The sequence below is a fragment of the Apis florea genome, unplaced genomic scaffold (genome assembly GCF_048593485.1).
Source record: "Apis florea isolate Af1SG1 unplaced genomic scaffold, ASM4859348v1 contig_3493_pilon, whole genome shotgun sequence".
In the NCBI taxonomy this organism is placed as follows: domain Eukaryota; kingdom Metazoa; phylum Arthropoda; class Insecta; order Hymenoptera; family Apidae; genus Apis; species Apis florea.
The window spans coordinates 1,281,354-1,297,520 of NW_028256772.1; the positions used below are offsets into that span (position 1 = coordinate 1,281,354).

The following is a 16,167-nucleotide window of genomic DNA, read 5'->3' on the forward strand; positions in this document are numbered from 1 at the left end:
GAGAATGTATTCTGTTTCTCCTTGCGCTCTTTAGCACCGAGCGTAGAACTCGTTTTATGGGTTTTCACTTCCGGCTTATTTCGGAGCCGGAAAGAATTCATACGCGGATGCACACACTGTCATAAATCCTCGTTTACATTCATCCAGACTGTAATTTACGGCAAACATGTCTGAATTATGCTACGCAAAGCTGGACGATGACCATTGTTAGAAATTTCAATTTTTTCTTTTAATTGTCATATCAAAAGTTTCAATTGAAATTGTATACTTTCTAACAAATAATTCTAAAAAAAAAAAAAAAAAAAAAGAATATTTGAATATCGGACGACTCGAGCAAGGCTGTCGATACATTACTCTCTCTACCACTAAAAGTGGTTTCACTCTGCAATAAATTTTCCCAGAAGAAAATTTTTATGGAGGTCATATATTTTCTCATGCAGAAATCATGCCGGAGTAAAACTGAATCATGATAAAAAGATATATAAAAATAAGATTATAACGATATATAGAAGTAATAGCATGTCATAAACTTTGTCTTGCAACTCTGAAAATGGACGTAGAGTATTCAAATGTAATATTTATGCAACTTTTTATAATATTTCTGATTTGATTTTTCCAAATACCATAAAAGATTTGAATAGTCACAAATATAAATAAAAAAAAACCTAACTGTAAATATTTAAAATAAAGGCAAGAGGAACCGAACTTAAAAGTTCCCAAATTTAAATGTTCTACATTCTTCATACGAACGCAATTACTTTCAGGTGGCCACGGGGATGTTATAATATCAAGTTCCGGAGGCGGTTACGGAGGTGGTGGATATGGAGGCGGCGGTGGTGGATCAATTATCGAGCATCATGGTGGCGGAGGGGGATTCGGTGGAGGCGGTGGCGGAGCAATTATCGAGCATCATGGTGGTGGAGGAGGATACGGAGGAGGTGGTGGCGGAGCCATAATTGAGCATCATGGCGGTGGAGGATTTGGGGGCGGAGGCGGTGGATACGGAGGTGGAGGGGGACATGGAGGAGGAATCATCGAACATCACGGTGGCGGTGGATACGGAGGTGGAGGCGGAGGGTTCGATGATCATCACGGCGGCGGAGGATTTGGAGGCGGAGGTGGATACGGAGGCGGTGGAGGAATCATCGAACACCATGGTGGCGGAGGTTTTGGAGGTGGAGGCGGAGGATACGGAGGCGGAGGATTCGATGACCACCACGGTGGTGGAGGTTTCGGTGGTGGTGGTGGTGGTGGTTTTGATGATCACCACGGTGGAGGAGGATTTGGAGGTGGAGGTGGAGGCGGATATGGAAATAGTGGCGGTGGATTCGATGCACACCATGGCGGAGGTGGTTTTGGAGGTGGTGGATTCGATGATCACCATGATGGCGGAGGGTTTGGAGGAGGCGGTGGATTCGGAGGTGGTGGCTATGGTGGTGGCGGTGGTGTCGAACACCATGCTATTAGCAACAGTATATCGTCAGGATTCGGCAGCAGGTAAGAAAAGATACTTTTCTATTATTATTCACAATTCCTTAAACGAGGGAAAAATTTTCTCTCACTGATTTTTTCTTTTTTATAGTATTACTTTCTTTTTAACTTGTTAAAAATTGATTAGACTTCAATTTTTCTATAATAATGATTGAATGGAATAATAATTTATTATTCTTGTTTTTAAATTGAAAATTAGAAAATATTTCCTGTAATTTTATCATTTCTTTTTAACTTCCAAGTATCTTTTAAAAATATTAATAATACATATAACTAATGAAATATAAGTAACTATATATAGATACTTGATGTCAAATATAATTGATATTTGTTAAAAACGTTTCACTGGTAATCTATATTCATTCATATTTGGTTTAAACCTTTTCAATCAGTTTCAAAAATTTAAATAAATTCCTTCTTACCAAGATAATCTTATACATATTAAAGATATTGTAGAAATTACTAAACGCAATGAGAAATTAATTGATTTTAAATTTTTGACATTAATTTTAAATGAATTACTAACAATTTTAATTTACATTTCAGCGGACATGGCGGCGGTGGTGGTGGTGGCGGCGGTTTCTCAGGCTACCATAAGAAAAAATAAGAACGATCGATGGATTAAGAACTGTCGTATTTCCGATCGTATTTGACCGACTTTTGATATCGAAACGATCAAACGTTCCTTGTGCCGTGTTTTCAGCGCACGATCACGTGATTCTCGATCGTCACAGCACTGCCAGTACATAATTGAACGCCGATTCAAAACGATCGTTCCGATTTCCCCTCATTCTCGACGACCGACTTGTTTTCCCTCTTGTCGATAGACTTCGAGAAACTCCATTTGTCATTTTCACTTTCGTTTTTAGATGCACGGATTTCATGTTATCCTGTGATGTTGCACGTAGCAGAGGAAATGGAAAGTTTTAGAAATTCGATCCAGCAAAATTAATATAGCCATAGTATCGACCATGTCGATTTAGCGCGCCAAGTGAAATCGTAATAAAAAGAAAAGACGGTTAATTTTTTTAATGTAATAGAAGAATTTTCAAGAAAATTTAGATTCACGAGGAAAAAGTGATGGAAATGAAATTAATGGACAATTTTTTTGTTTTTTTTTTTATAATTTAATCATTCGAAGATTGATCACAATTCCGTCCAATGTTTTTAATTATTTTAATGCATATGCTTTGCAATTGCGACTCATCTACGTGATCGTTTACTCGTTATTGCGTTTTGTATATATTATAAATTGTGTAAATATTTTTCATTTACTGTTATTTTTAATAAATTGTTTTGTATATGTTTTGTAAAATTTCATATCTTTTCCTTTTTTTCGATTTCTTAATATGAAAAATGTATCTATCCTTTAATCCTTTAATCATTAATATATTTTATTAAATTAAAAATGTTGTCTATAATATAGAATCATCTTTATATAAATTTTTTATATAAGGGTTAAACATAAAAATATTTGAATATTTATATAAATTAAAAAAAAAAAAAAAAAGAAATGATATTCGTTTTAAGAATAAAGAAAGAATAAATTTAAGAAAAAATCCGTTTCAAATTTCTCAATGACAATTCCAAGCAAGAAATTAAATTTGTATCTTTTACCATATTATTAAAACTTAAAAGTAATTTAAATTATTAAAGTTATATTCAATTTTAGATATAAATATTTATTCAACACAATAAAAAGAAATATTCTCGTAAGAATAAATCAGTTTTAATTTGATAATGTAATATAGTCATTATTACATTTATTATTCTAATAAAGTGTTACAGTTATAAAGATTAAATATCAAAGCTAAAAATTTCTCATTTTTCGTGTTATCTGCAAAGATTGTGTATTTTCGTTGATCTGTGCAATTGTACGGATTTTAAATAATAAAAAATTTCATAATTAATAATATTATGAATAAGATATTAATTATTAATAAGTAGAATATAAAAAATTCATAGACAAGATATAGAATAGATATAACACACAATGCATTTTTTTGATTTGAAAGCTTTAGAATTCCTTTATTATTTTAATATCACTCTTAGTCGATTGAATGTAAAATAAAATTGCATTGTTATTAATAATTAAAATTAAAATTACATTTTAATATAAAATCACGAATAAAATGAATAAAATAATTGTTTCCTATATCTTTGTGGAGATTATTATAAAGTATTAACTGGTGTTTTTGCATGGAGAATATTATTACCCTTAATTTTTATACGTTCAACTTGATTTTAATACATAACTGTAAAAATAAATTTTTATTTTTAAAAATATTAATCCAACGAATATGATTGTTCTTTTTTTTTTATTACGTACGTAAAATTTAACCATTCTTTGATAAAATTTTTGCAAACACAATAAATAAATTATTTACAATTACATGGTTTTCTAACACATTTCTGAATTATATTAGAAACAATAATATTTAACATTTATACCATATATTGGAAAATCCAATATTACAAAAAAGGCTTTGTTTACTAGTTATCTGCTAACAAGTTTTTTGTATAATAATAAAAACTGAAACAGTGTTATTATAACAGTATAGTTTCAACAGTTCGAAAGCATTATCCTCGTTAGTCGTTTAGCATCATTTATTACGTTTATTACTTAAAAAGTTTATTAATTAAAATATGATAATAAAATGTAATACAGAGGAAAAAATAGATGTAATATTAATTTATAATGATGCTAAACGCAATAAAATAGTTCGAGTATATGAATTGTATAAAGAATTGTGAGTCTTGAATTATTCTTTTGTGCTACGTTTCGATAAATCATAATTTTGCAAAATAGACAATGTTAATCTAAACAATTTCAAGTGAAGAAATTGTTATTAGAAACAGTGATATATAATCCAGAAATTAATTATTATGAAATTGTAAGAATATATATCGTAATAAAATCATTTTTGTAAATGGATTTTACGACAAATTCGAGGTAATTCGATTTTTTCTTTGATAATTATTTAGAAACGAATCAATCTTTACTAATTATAAGGAATTAAATAGGCACAATGTGTATTATTGATACATCGAGAACTCAGAACTATCTTTGGAATATTATTGTGAAAAATAAAAAATAAAAAGAATTACCAAAAAATTATGTATATTATGAATATATGATATTTCTTTAAAATATTAATATTAACGAGATATCAGTATGATAACGGTTCATAATGCCAGAAGTGTACAAAATATTTTAAATAATATTTTTCAACTAAATAGTGCACGTGCTATTTGATCAGCTCAATTTCATCGATCAATTTCTTAATTTCAAATTCCATGAAATTCTGATAATAAGAAAGAACGATTACGAAATGCATCTTGTATTGTGTATTTGTACACACAATATTTTAATATGGACACACGCATTTCTACTAAACAAGGTAATTATTCTTCTCTTTCATTACTTTAAATTCTTCAAAATGAAATTCATTTGTTCGCTTTTAAACGAACGATATATTAAGTCCGTTTTAGAAAATAGATATTAATTTGTAAAAAAAATATGATGACTTTAAAAAAAATCTTAAAATAATCTTAAAATGACTTCCATAGAATTTTTTTCACCACCAAGATACATTATCCAATTATATTATATAATATAACATTTAAATTTCTTTAAATAATTTTTTTTCATCATTAGCGAAGATAATTTAAATATTTGATTCGAAATAACATCACGAATATTTTATTATTAAAGTCAAAATAAGAATATATTTGTAGTTTATTTTTATATTATTTTCTGTTTTCTTGTATTGAATATAATTTCTTACATTTATTATTTTAAATCGTACACCAAATACTCTGATTTTTTTTACAATTTCAAAACATGAAATAAGAAATCCCATTGAATATTTATCCAACGTTTATTCTATATCTCATGTATGTTATAACATTTAAATATTTTATAATTGCAGGCAATCATATTTATTAATACTTACGATAATCAATTTTGTCTGCTGATCTACAAAGAAAGTATACATCAATTCTTACCTCAATATTTCAACTATTATGCCCGTTTTAAACGCATCTAAATTATTTATTCAATTTCAATTGCATAATTTAAAATTGCGAGTAAATTTTATATTTATATTTAAAGTATATATATTTTATTCGTGAATATTCGAAATGTATTCATTAGCAAATGTGACAATTTCACGAAAATATGTATAGTACATTATTATGGACAGATGGGAAGTTATTCTTATATCAATATTATCTACGAACGGTAAGTCATATGCTTTTAATATAAATAACAGACTGAATAATATAGATCAATAATATGATTAAATATATTTTGTACCATAAATGAGATATAAAAAAAAAAAATAGATGTGACATATTTTTTCATGTCACAAGAATATATTTATAACTTAATATTTATCTTCAGTATTACACGCGACATTATCGACGCAGTACAAAAAATAATCATAATTTAATAATGATTGAAAAATCTTATTTTATTATAAAAACTATAAATAGATATAGATCAAAACAGCTTGTGACAAACAAATTTATGTTTCTCGATTTGTTCATCTTTATATGTACACAATATAAACGATTATAGAACAGTTGATATAATAATTTATAATTCTGAACATATTTTTTAATTTAAAAAAATGAAGTTGATTTTAAAATCAATTTTATTTATCCCCATTATTCGATTTGTAAAAAAATAATTTGTATCATATAACATCTCCTTTCGAATCAAACAACTTTTGTTAAAATATTTTTTTGATAACTTTACTTCTTCGTTAGATATTCGTATTCAATTAAACGAAACACGAAACTTATAATTTTTGTAATTTCAGTCGCTTAAAGATTGTTTTATATTTTATTTTTCCATTTCGCGGATTCAAAGTTAAAACGAAAAATCATACATTTTTAGTCGAATGAATATCATTTAACATATATGTAGATAGAATATGTATAATGCTTTCTCACTTTGGTATTACCGATTTTGATATAATTCTATTCTAAAATAAAACATACTCTTATATTTTAGTTTAATTAATTTAATTATACATACTTGTATTCTGTTGATTCAGGCATTTGTTGTCCCTTTAGAAAATGTGATAGCAACAGGTTTGGCTAATAAAGTAATTAATCATATTACTATTAGTAGAATATATGAATAAGAAAGATTCACGAAAAAAGCTAATTTACTTACTTTTGCTGTAACTTATTAAGATAAACGGCTTTCCTTTGTCTGTGATGTTTCATTTTCGAGAATTCTTCTCCCATGGTTTCTCCCATCATTAATATCGCTTAATTATTATTGGCATACCTTTTTATAATTTCTTCGAATATTTCTAAATCTTTCTTCTTTTCTATTAAACTTAATTTTGATTCATTTAATTGTCGCGCTACTTTATTTTCATCTTCATGTATTTGTACTTCTAATCTTATATTTTCTCACATTTCTTCGATGCATTTTGCACTTTCTTCGTCTATATTGGCTTTTTTTCACAAGGCCGGATTGCATATCGTTTTTTAAAATTGCGTAGCCAACCTCGACTTGCGGCGAATAATGTTGATCCATGTTGACCGCAGATTTCCATTGCCTTCTTTTGTAATAATGAATCGGTTAATGGATTCCCTGTTGCTTGTTGCTATAAGAACCACATATATAAACGATTTTCTATATCCTCATTCAAGGATCTTCTTCCATTTTTGTGTTGCAATACGATTTCCAAAATTTGATAGAAGTTTATAGTCTCGATGAATCCGATGTATGACATCTCGTGAAATTCCATATTCGGGACATAACAGTTTCATTGATGTTCCTGTTTGCAATTTTTCAGCAATTATCATCTTCTGTTGTGTACCGAGAGAAAAATCCTTTTCTTATTTTGATTTTCTGCCATGATCAAATAAAAACACTGCACTTTCTTTACAGTTTTAAATAACACTTTTGATTCCTCGCCTTATTTAATAAATGTTAAAATAAAGTTGCATGCACTGATCCAAAATATTTCGATTCTTTGGATAATAACGTATTTGCGTTGGAAGAATTATTTTCTTATTTTTTAAAAAGAAACTCTAACAGTATTTTATGATTACTCGATATATAATTAATAATATAGTTTTTTTTTCATTGTAAGTATTATTATGTAAAAAATTATGTAGAAAATTTGGAATTTTTCTTTAAATTTGATCGTATTAATATACAAAATAAACTAAAAATAATTTGATCATTTGAAATGTTTTATTTATTTTCAATAATATTAAAAAATATTTTAAATGAAAATTAAATGATTTCAAAAAGAATATATTTTGATATTGTTAATTTTTTTATTATATACATAGAAAATATTAACGATGTGATAAAAACATCTGTGTTATATGAAGATTGTCTAAATTATTATTATTAAGTCGTGCTATACAGAAATTATGTTATAAGAAATGTTATAAGAAAATTATCACAATTTCGTACGTTTAAAAAAGTATATATAATTATTATTTTAAAATCATATTATTGAAATCAATTTAGATTTAAAAATTACTTTTGGCTAAGATTTCAGAGAAATTTGATCATGTAATCATCTCATATCAATATATATTATGTTAATAATGTAAAAAAAATTGTATGCAATATAAACTTTACATTCTTACAATGAAAGAAATCTTTCGTTTGTTTGTCGAATTGTTGAACGAGAATTGACAATATAAATACTCTATATTTTTGTTCGAATTGAACGAAAACATTTGATGTTTGAACGGATAATATAAACTAACTTTAATTTGAAAAGGATGGAACGTATCGAGCTGAGAATAATCATATTTATCTGAATTAACAAGCTATATTGAATTGAAACATATTTCGTTCGATCTCTGTATTTATCATTCATCAAAATGTTTAAAGGTCAAATAAACACACAATATAAACTATTTGTTTTTTATACACACACACACACAACACACGCATATATATGTACATAAATATATATATATTTATATACATAAAACAAATATAAAGTTATCACTCACGCACATGATATTTCTCACTTTTATGCTGAAGTAGTTTTCACACCATAGCCAACCCAAACTTATTATTACCAACTTATATTTACATACAATAAAAATAATCCTAAATTTTAATTTGAATTTTATAAAATTGACGTATGAAAATATTTTTATATATTATTTTCATGAAAAAATTTTAATTATGAAAATTTAAATCAATTTTAAATAAAATAATAGAAAATAACATTTATTAATAGTTATATTTTAAACTTTTTTCCCTATATTATATTCTTATTCACATTATTTACATGAATAGTTTAAAAATATTCTATATATTATTTAGAACTTAATAATTATGAAATTTAGTAATTTGTGAATGAGAATTTAATAAGAATTATAATAAATCATTAAGTATTATTATGTAATTAGGATATTATTATTTTTAAAAGCTGAATTTTTGTATTATTATCTAAGTATAAGTTATTATATTTACATAGCTTTTATATTTATTTTATATATATATTTAACATTAAAATAGAATAAAATAAAATTTTCTAAAATATTAATTATAAATTATTTTTATTTTTGAAATATTAAATATTATTTTTCAATACTAGACATAATGGAAATGTAACAAAATTACTTTGATTAGAAATCTTATTGATTTTATTTAAAATTATTATCATTCGCTATTAGTTATTATGAATATTAAAATTAGTTTTGTTTGACCATAATAAATTGTAGATGGAGTAAGAGATATTCTGTCTTTTTCGAGATTTGTATTTCAAAATATAAAACATAGACGAAGTATCGTTATGTTTATAATAAATTCTATTTAAATATTTCTTTTTTAATATCATAAATAATTCAAGAGTAATATGGATAATAATGGAAGTTGATAAACTCACATGTTATGATATAAAGAGAGTTTTATATAAAATGATCGTTCGATAATGAATCGGTGAAAGTTATCAAATATTGTAAATCTAACAGTTCTGAAAAGGAAACCATACTTAAGGAAAAAGAAATAAAATAATTATTTTAATTAGTTTGATTTCATCTGAAAATGAAATTAAACTTTCTACATTACAGACATACATATTCAAGATTCTTCGCTTTCTGACAAAGCAATTAATTATGTTTATGAAACAATATGCTATGCTAATTTAATTGTCTATTTAAATTTTCCTTTAAAGTTATAGAATGTCGATCAGTGTTATTCAAATTTTTTTGTGAAATATAATAAAAAGAACTGAACTTCATTCAAATTTCGAATTTCAAAATTGCCATAAAATTTCTGATTCACATTATAATTGTTATTATTTAATTATTACGTAACACATTCTTGTGTTTTTTTTTCTATTTCTGAATTGAAATTCCTGTTTTTTAAAAATCGAATATTTATTTATCAAAATCATTAATCGAGCAATAAACACGAATGACATTTGATCCCGTGAAGGATGAATTCAACCGAGAAAAAAAAAATATACAATTCTATGTTTACTTTCTTCGGCCATTGGCGTAAAACAATCGATGCTGCGAGATTTCCGTAAATATTTCAAAAGATGTTGTTAGATATTAGTAAACAATTTTACTCGATGTAGAATGATATTATAAAATAATGTATAACGGTAATAATCATTTTACCAGAATCACCAAAAGTGTTTATGATAAGGATTGTATCGGCAAGCGAGTAAGTTACGACAATGCAATATTACTCTTGTTACAGTAACAGAAGACAGAGAAAGTGAACGTTTCCAGAAAGATCGAACACTTTCAAAGGGCCATTTCACCGTTTCTTTTTTTTTTTTTCTTTCTTTCTTCTGTGAAAATCGTAGTAGCAAAACAGTGTAATAAAATAAATTCGACTTTCTATTAATTCAATCAAGTTCATAAAGATTTTCGTCAATGAAGATAAATAGGATCATTAAACAAAAGATAATAATAGGATTTAGGAAACGTTTGATTATTGCGCAGTTATGGATATTTATCGGTGGAAATGAATGTTTTCAATCTCATAAATTAATGTAATATTGATAATAAACTATTTAAGGAACGGTAATTTGTGCTGGTAATAAAATAAATAGATTATTGATTATATTTCAATATATTATACTAATATTTATATATTGCAGAATGATAATTTTATTTTTATATTATAATTATATTATTTTTATATATTTTGTGTTTAATATTATAGTAATAAGTTTCATCAATAAATATAACAATTGTTTTCAAAATTTTTTTTTCAATAAGTAAAAATAAATAATAATATATTTTTAAACGATTCGTATCTCTTATCTCACTCCTCAATTGTTTCTTAATTGGATACTTTTTATTTAAAATAAATAAAATAAATAATTATTCCAAATGATAAACAAAATAAATTTATTTAAAAATAAATAAATAAATTTTAAAATCTTATTTAAGAAATTTCAAACAATAATAGGAAATGAAAAATTCTTCGTATAAATAAAAAACACATTTTTCATTCTCAGATCAAGAGATATGCATAAGAAATAAAAGAGAAATGACTTTTAAAAATAGAAATTCCACATTAAAAAATAGGAAAAAACGTTTCAACTAAATATTTTAATAATAAAATTAGATAAGAAATATCTATATAAATATCAAATAAAGTAACAAATATTAAAACAACTTATTTCTTACAAACGTTATCATTGTTCAAATAATATTACTTGAAGGAAAAATGACAACAAACGAAGAGTGATATAAAAATTTGATTAATCATTCGAAGGGTATATTGTTTCTCATTAAATGAAAATAGCTGGACACCTTTTCTTGGAATATGGATTATTATACGCATCGCTCGATCCCTTTCACACGAGAGATAACTTGATGTCTACGACAATGATGGAATGAATGTGAAATTTCATAGTATAATCTCAGGTGAGAGTGAACACAGGGTTGGGTGGGGTGCATATAGGAACTATTTTGCTCGTTCCTGTACCGTTCACTGATTATGTTTCCGTTTATAAAGCTTGCCAGGATTCGAGGCTCTAGTATCAGAAGTACAGCAGTCTTCGAGCATACTCGATTTTCCAACAGGCCAAGACTAGACAATGGCTAAACTTCGAGCGCAAGTGGGTGTTAATCACTGATCTTTACCTTGAGAGAAAAATATGTGCTTCCCCAAAATCCGTGATACGAGAGTGAATTTTGAAAAAGTATCAAATCTTTGATGGTGTCGTGTTTATTTTTAGAAAATTGTTTAACATTAGAAATATTTTTATCCTTAAAATATAAAATCTAATAGCAGAATAATTTTTTTAAGAATATTCTTTTTCTTATTATTACCTTGAGGATAATTTTTTAAAAAAACAACCTGGTATAATTTAAGGAAATGACTTTAAAAATTTTTTCATCTTGTTTTAAAATTAAAAATTTGCAAATTTGTAATAATTAAAAAATGACTAAAAAATTTCACTTTTTTGTCTATTTGATAATATTAATTTTTTAATCTAAATTTTATTCTAATTTTAAATGTGGCTTTGTGGCTTTATTAGTTGTTAAACTTGTTTTTTTTTTCTTTATTAATCATTGAATGTTTGGCGCTATACTAATATTGTAAACATGTCATAATTCATATTTTATAGTAGCAATAAAGAATTCCTAACTAGTACATAGTAAAAATAATAAAAAATGTGTCGTGACAGCTTGATAATTTCACTTGACTATTAGTTACACGATCATATGCTTTCACTAGAACTCTTAATATAATATGAATAAAGATAACATATACATATACATATTACATATATATATATTTATATTTATTTTTTGGATAATTGACGACAGAGAATATCTCAATCAATAATAAATTATCCTTGGCTATAATTTAAACGAAGGATAATTTTATAACAATCATTATATAACAACTTGTAGCTAGAAAAATGAATGTTTTCTAATTATTTGTATTGATTGTAATAATTTAAATAACTATAAAAATTAAATTTTTGTATGATCAAGATACGTATTAATTATATTATTTTTTTAAACACGATTCTTAATTTTTCCATTTATTTTTCAGGGTTTCCTTTTTGTTCTCGTCGTTTCGATCGTTCTTGTAGCTTCGATGCCTTCTCCAGGCGGTGGCCATCACGAACAGTAATTATTTGCAAAAAAAAAAATCTAAAAATTATATCTCTACGCACGACCATAACGTTTCGTCTTCTATCACAGCACGCATTTCATCATTCACGTGCCAGAATTAATTCACAAACATCACCACACGCATGTGAAGAAGATCCACATAAAATCTCACGACGAAGATGATGGTGGCCATCAGCACATAGAAGAATGGTGAAACATTTTGTAAGACTACTTTTAAGTTTAATATCGTTAATATCGTTGTTATTGTATTATAATTGTTATTAATTGTTGTTACAACTTATGTTATATCAATAAAAAAATTACTTTGCCTAATACACAGTTGATTAATCCTTTTTTTTTAGAGCCTTCTTGGTCTTCTTATTTTCATATTGAATTATTCTCGTCCTTGAGAGACAGAATTCGAAAGAATTAGAACAATTATATATACGTTCTCCTGAAATAAATATATAGCAATATATTTCAACTAGCACAATTATATTCATATAAAAAATGGAAATAAATAATGATAAATACGAAATTAGTAAATAATAAATACTTGGCTTTAAAAAATATTTATTTGAATACTTAAAATATTATTATTAATCATATTTTCAAGATGAAAAAATTCGTCATTTTATTCAATTCCTTACGAATTGAAAATTCATAAAGATGAAATTTTGGGTATTTGAAGAAAGATACATGATGTTTGTCAAACACGTGTATTGTATAAAAAAATAAAGTATCATAATACAGTATGTACAAATATTGTTGATCAAAGTACACACATGTGCATACTAAGTAAGATATTAATTCTATATTACAGACTTATACGACTAAAAAAAAAAAAAAAAAAACGCAGTTCGAGTTATTTTGTACTATTCCCTTCTCAAGTATTCTTTAAAACATTCCCAGGGAAGATTTGAGCAAAATCAAGTATAGCTTAATGAAATTTTCAGTAACCCGAACGTCCTCATTTTACAACCTGTAAAAAAGTGTTTATATTAATTTTACGAATTTTTTAAATGTATTTTCAATTTATGTAAAGATAAAAATAAAATTAATTTTTCCAAGATTGGTTTCAAAGGAAAATAAGGAAACTTTATTTTCAATTATTTCTATTCTATTATTAACATGATAGGATTCACTTGGATTCGAATTTATTTCAGAGTAAAGTTCTCACCAGTTCAATAAAAAAGTTTCTTTATTACTATCTTCTCGATAAACAAGTAATACATACTATGTCAAGAGTAATTATTAAAAGTAAAAATAATAGTAAAATAATTCTAAAAACTAATAACTATTCTTAAATGTGTTTACGGAAAAATAAAAAATTTCGAGAATTACCCCCAAAGATTATTTACCACGTTAAAATCTTACTTTCGAAATGTATCCTCACTTGGGAACAAATTTTTCCCTTCTCTCATTTATCTAAATAGTAAAAAAAGTCGAAGAGAAATGTTACCTCGTTACCACCATTTCTTTTCCTCGTGAACGGGGATAGGTACAGGAACCTTCTCGACAACCGGAACAGGAACGTGCACCTTCTCGACGTGGTGTACCGGCACTGGAACAGCCACCTTTTCCACATGGTGGATGGGAACCGGGACAGGGACTGGCACCTTCTCTACTATGGGTACCGCCACCTTCTTCACGTGATGGTGATGGACCGTGTGCACGTGATAAGGCACGTGGATACGAACGTGGTGCGAACTGAAATTGAACGAGTTTTCTCTTTTCCCACTTTTAATACCTCGATGATTATACGTATACGCGACGATACGAATTAATTCGATCGACAATGATCCAATTGTATTTATGTTTGAACTGATTTTTAATTAAGAAATGGATATTTAATTTTTTTAAGAAAGAAAAAGATGATAGCCAACTGTAAATAGATATTGAAATAGATATTAAAATTATTAATACTTGTTGCAATAAATTTTTATTCAAAATTATATCGTGTTATTCTACGTTATTCCATTTGAAGATGAGCAATGAGTGAAAAAATTCACGAAATGTCAACAATGTTCGACCAACTTACCCATGGTATCCAGGAACTGGCGAAGACAAGGCCACGGCCAGTATTCCGAACACGATTAGCTGCAACACGAATTTGTGATTCGTTCATATGGCTAAAAGTGCACCGCATCATTTATATGCGAGGCCTTACTTTTTTTTTTTTTTTTTTCAAAGTTTCACTGCTCGTCCTACGTGTTTCAACAAGTGGTGAAAGTGTCGCCACTTTTAATTTCGATCAAATGAAGTTCATCGAAAGAAATTTATTAGGCTATTAGAAGTATTTATAAAAATAAGAAGTAAGGAAAAAATTGTAAAGAATAAGAACTTGTTAAAAACTTGTTAGTCTGGTAAATCATGTTAATTTGTTGAGTTATTTTTTTTTAAAAAAATAACAACTATGTTTTCATCGTGATCTTAAGATTGAGAAATTTTTAAAAATTAGGAATTTCACTCTTCAAGGAGATTTTTATTTTATAAATATGTATCGTGTCGTGTTAGAAATCAAGATATTACGAAAGACTGTTCTATGATAAAATTTTTGTATCGAAATATATTCATTCCGAACAAAAATAATTATTGTAAAAATATATTTACTTATAAACGTATTAAAACACGTTACGTTAAAGAATGGATATTATAAAAGAAAAAAGCAATAAAATATCTCCAATCTCGATTACAAATTTTTGCCGCATCATCAAATCCGATATTCACCTTTAATCCGCGAGGACAATACTTGTCGAGAATCACAAAGCGTTCCATAACTGAGATCTACTCACAACGATAGCCTGGAAGCGCATTTTCATCTGGTCTCGTCTCTCAACCTTAACGATTTATTCTCCTTTACTCGGCTCGACTCGAAAGTCCACCAAGAAAATCAGGTGTACACGTATATACGAGGAGATGAAAATCGAGATGAAACTGAAATGAAATGGTCGAGTTGAACGAGGTAAAAAAAAGCTCGTAGGCCACACGCGATCGATGGTTCACCGATGTCGATACGTTTCTGGCTTTGAACAGGCAGGGATATGTGCTTATAAAGGACGAACCGAGGTGGCCAAAACCACCCGGTGGAAAGCTATGGGGTGGGAGAGGTAAAGTCGCTCAACTTTGCGATTACGTAAAAGCTAGGAAGCGTCCAACTCTCTGGTTACGTCCGTTCCCCTGTACTGCGCAACACGCGCGCCACGTGTTCGCCTCTCCGCTCGATATAACGCGGTTTGGAGGGCCAGAAATGGCAAAAGCCCCTCCATAATTGCGATAATTATTCTGTCGAACAGGCAGCGACGCGAGCCTGTTGGATCGTTACGTGGATAATCGTGGAAAACGATGAGTGTGCGAGTTTCCCGCGCTTTTTTTTTTTTTGAATTATGGACGATATCCATCGCGGTGGAAAATATCGATCGATCTTGAATTTTTCATTAAAAAATACTTATCATAATGCGTGATAATGATAGAGTTTAGATTGGTAGTAGATAGGGTGTGCAAAAAAATTTGTGAAAGTTTCTTATCATCGGAATGAAAAGTGTTTAACGGGGAGGACAATGAGAAGAAGTTTAAGATGAT

The 16,167-nt window shown here is 27.4% G+C and overlaps 3 protein-coding genes across 3 annotated transcripts; 2 read left to right on the forward strand and 1 right to left on the reverse strand.

The window, feature by feature from the left end:
- Nucleotides 1-764: 764 nt before the first annotated feature.
- On the forward strand, nt 765-2,806 carry LOC147656898 (uncharacterized). The gene is made up of 2 exons (XM_086912739.1): nt 765-1,497; nt 2,038-2,806. The coding sequence occupies exons 1-2, from the start codon at nt 966-968 to the stop codon at nt 2,142-2,144; spliced, it is 639 nt and encodes a 212-aa protein (XP_086768865.1). The 5' UTR covers nt 765-965; the 3' UTR covers nt 2,145-2,806.
- An 8,642-nt stretch (nt 2,807-11,448) lies between these two features.
- LOC100868455 (uncharacterized) lies at nt 11,449-12,920 on the forward strand. Its single transcript, XM_031916464.2, has 3 exons — nt 11,449-11,576; nt 12,524-12,600; nt 12,676-12,920. Exons 1-3 carry the CDS (start codon nt 11,556-11,558, stop codon nt 12,797-12,799), a joined length of 222 nt encoding a protein of 73 aa, XP_031772324.2. The 5' UTR covers nt 11,449-11,555; the 3' UTR covers nt 12,800-12,920.
- Nucleotides 12,921-13,290: 370 nt separating this feature from the next.
- On the reverse strand, nt 13,291-15,596 carry LOC100867200 (uncharacterized). The gene is made up of 4 exons (XM_086912741.1): nt 15,381-15,596; nt 14,627-14,685; nt 14,048-14,295; nt 13,291-13,567 (listed from the first exon to the last, which is right to left on the reverse strand). The coding sequence occupies exons 1-3, from the start codon at nt 15,405-15,407 to the stop codon at nt 14,052-14,054; spliced, it is 330 nt and encodes a 109-aa protein (XP_086768867.1). The 5' UTR covers nt 15,408-15,596; the 3' UTR covers nt 13,291-13,567; nt 14,048-14,051.
- Between the last annotated feature and the right edge of the window lie 571 nt (nt 15,597-16,167).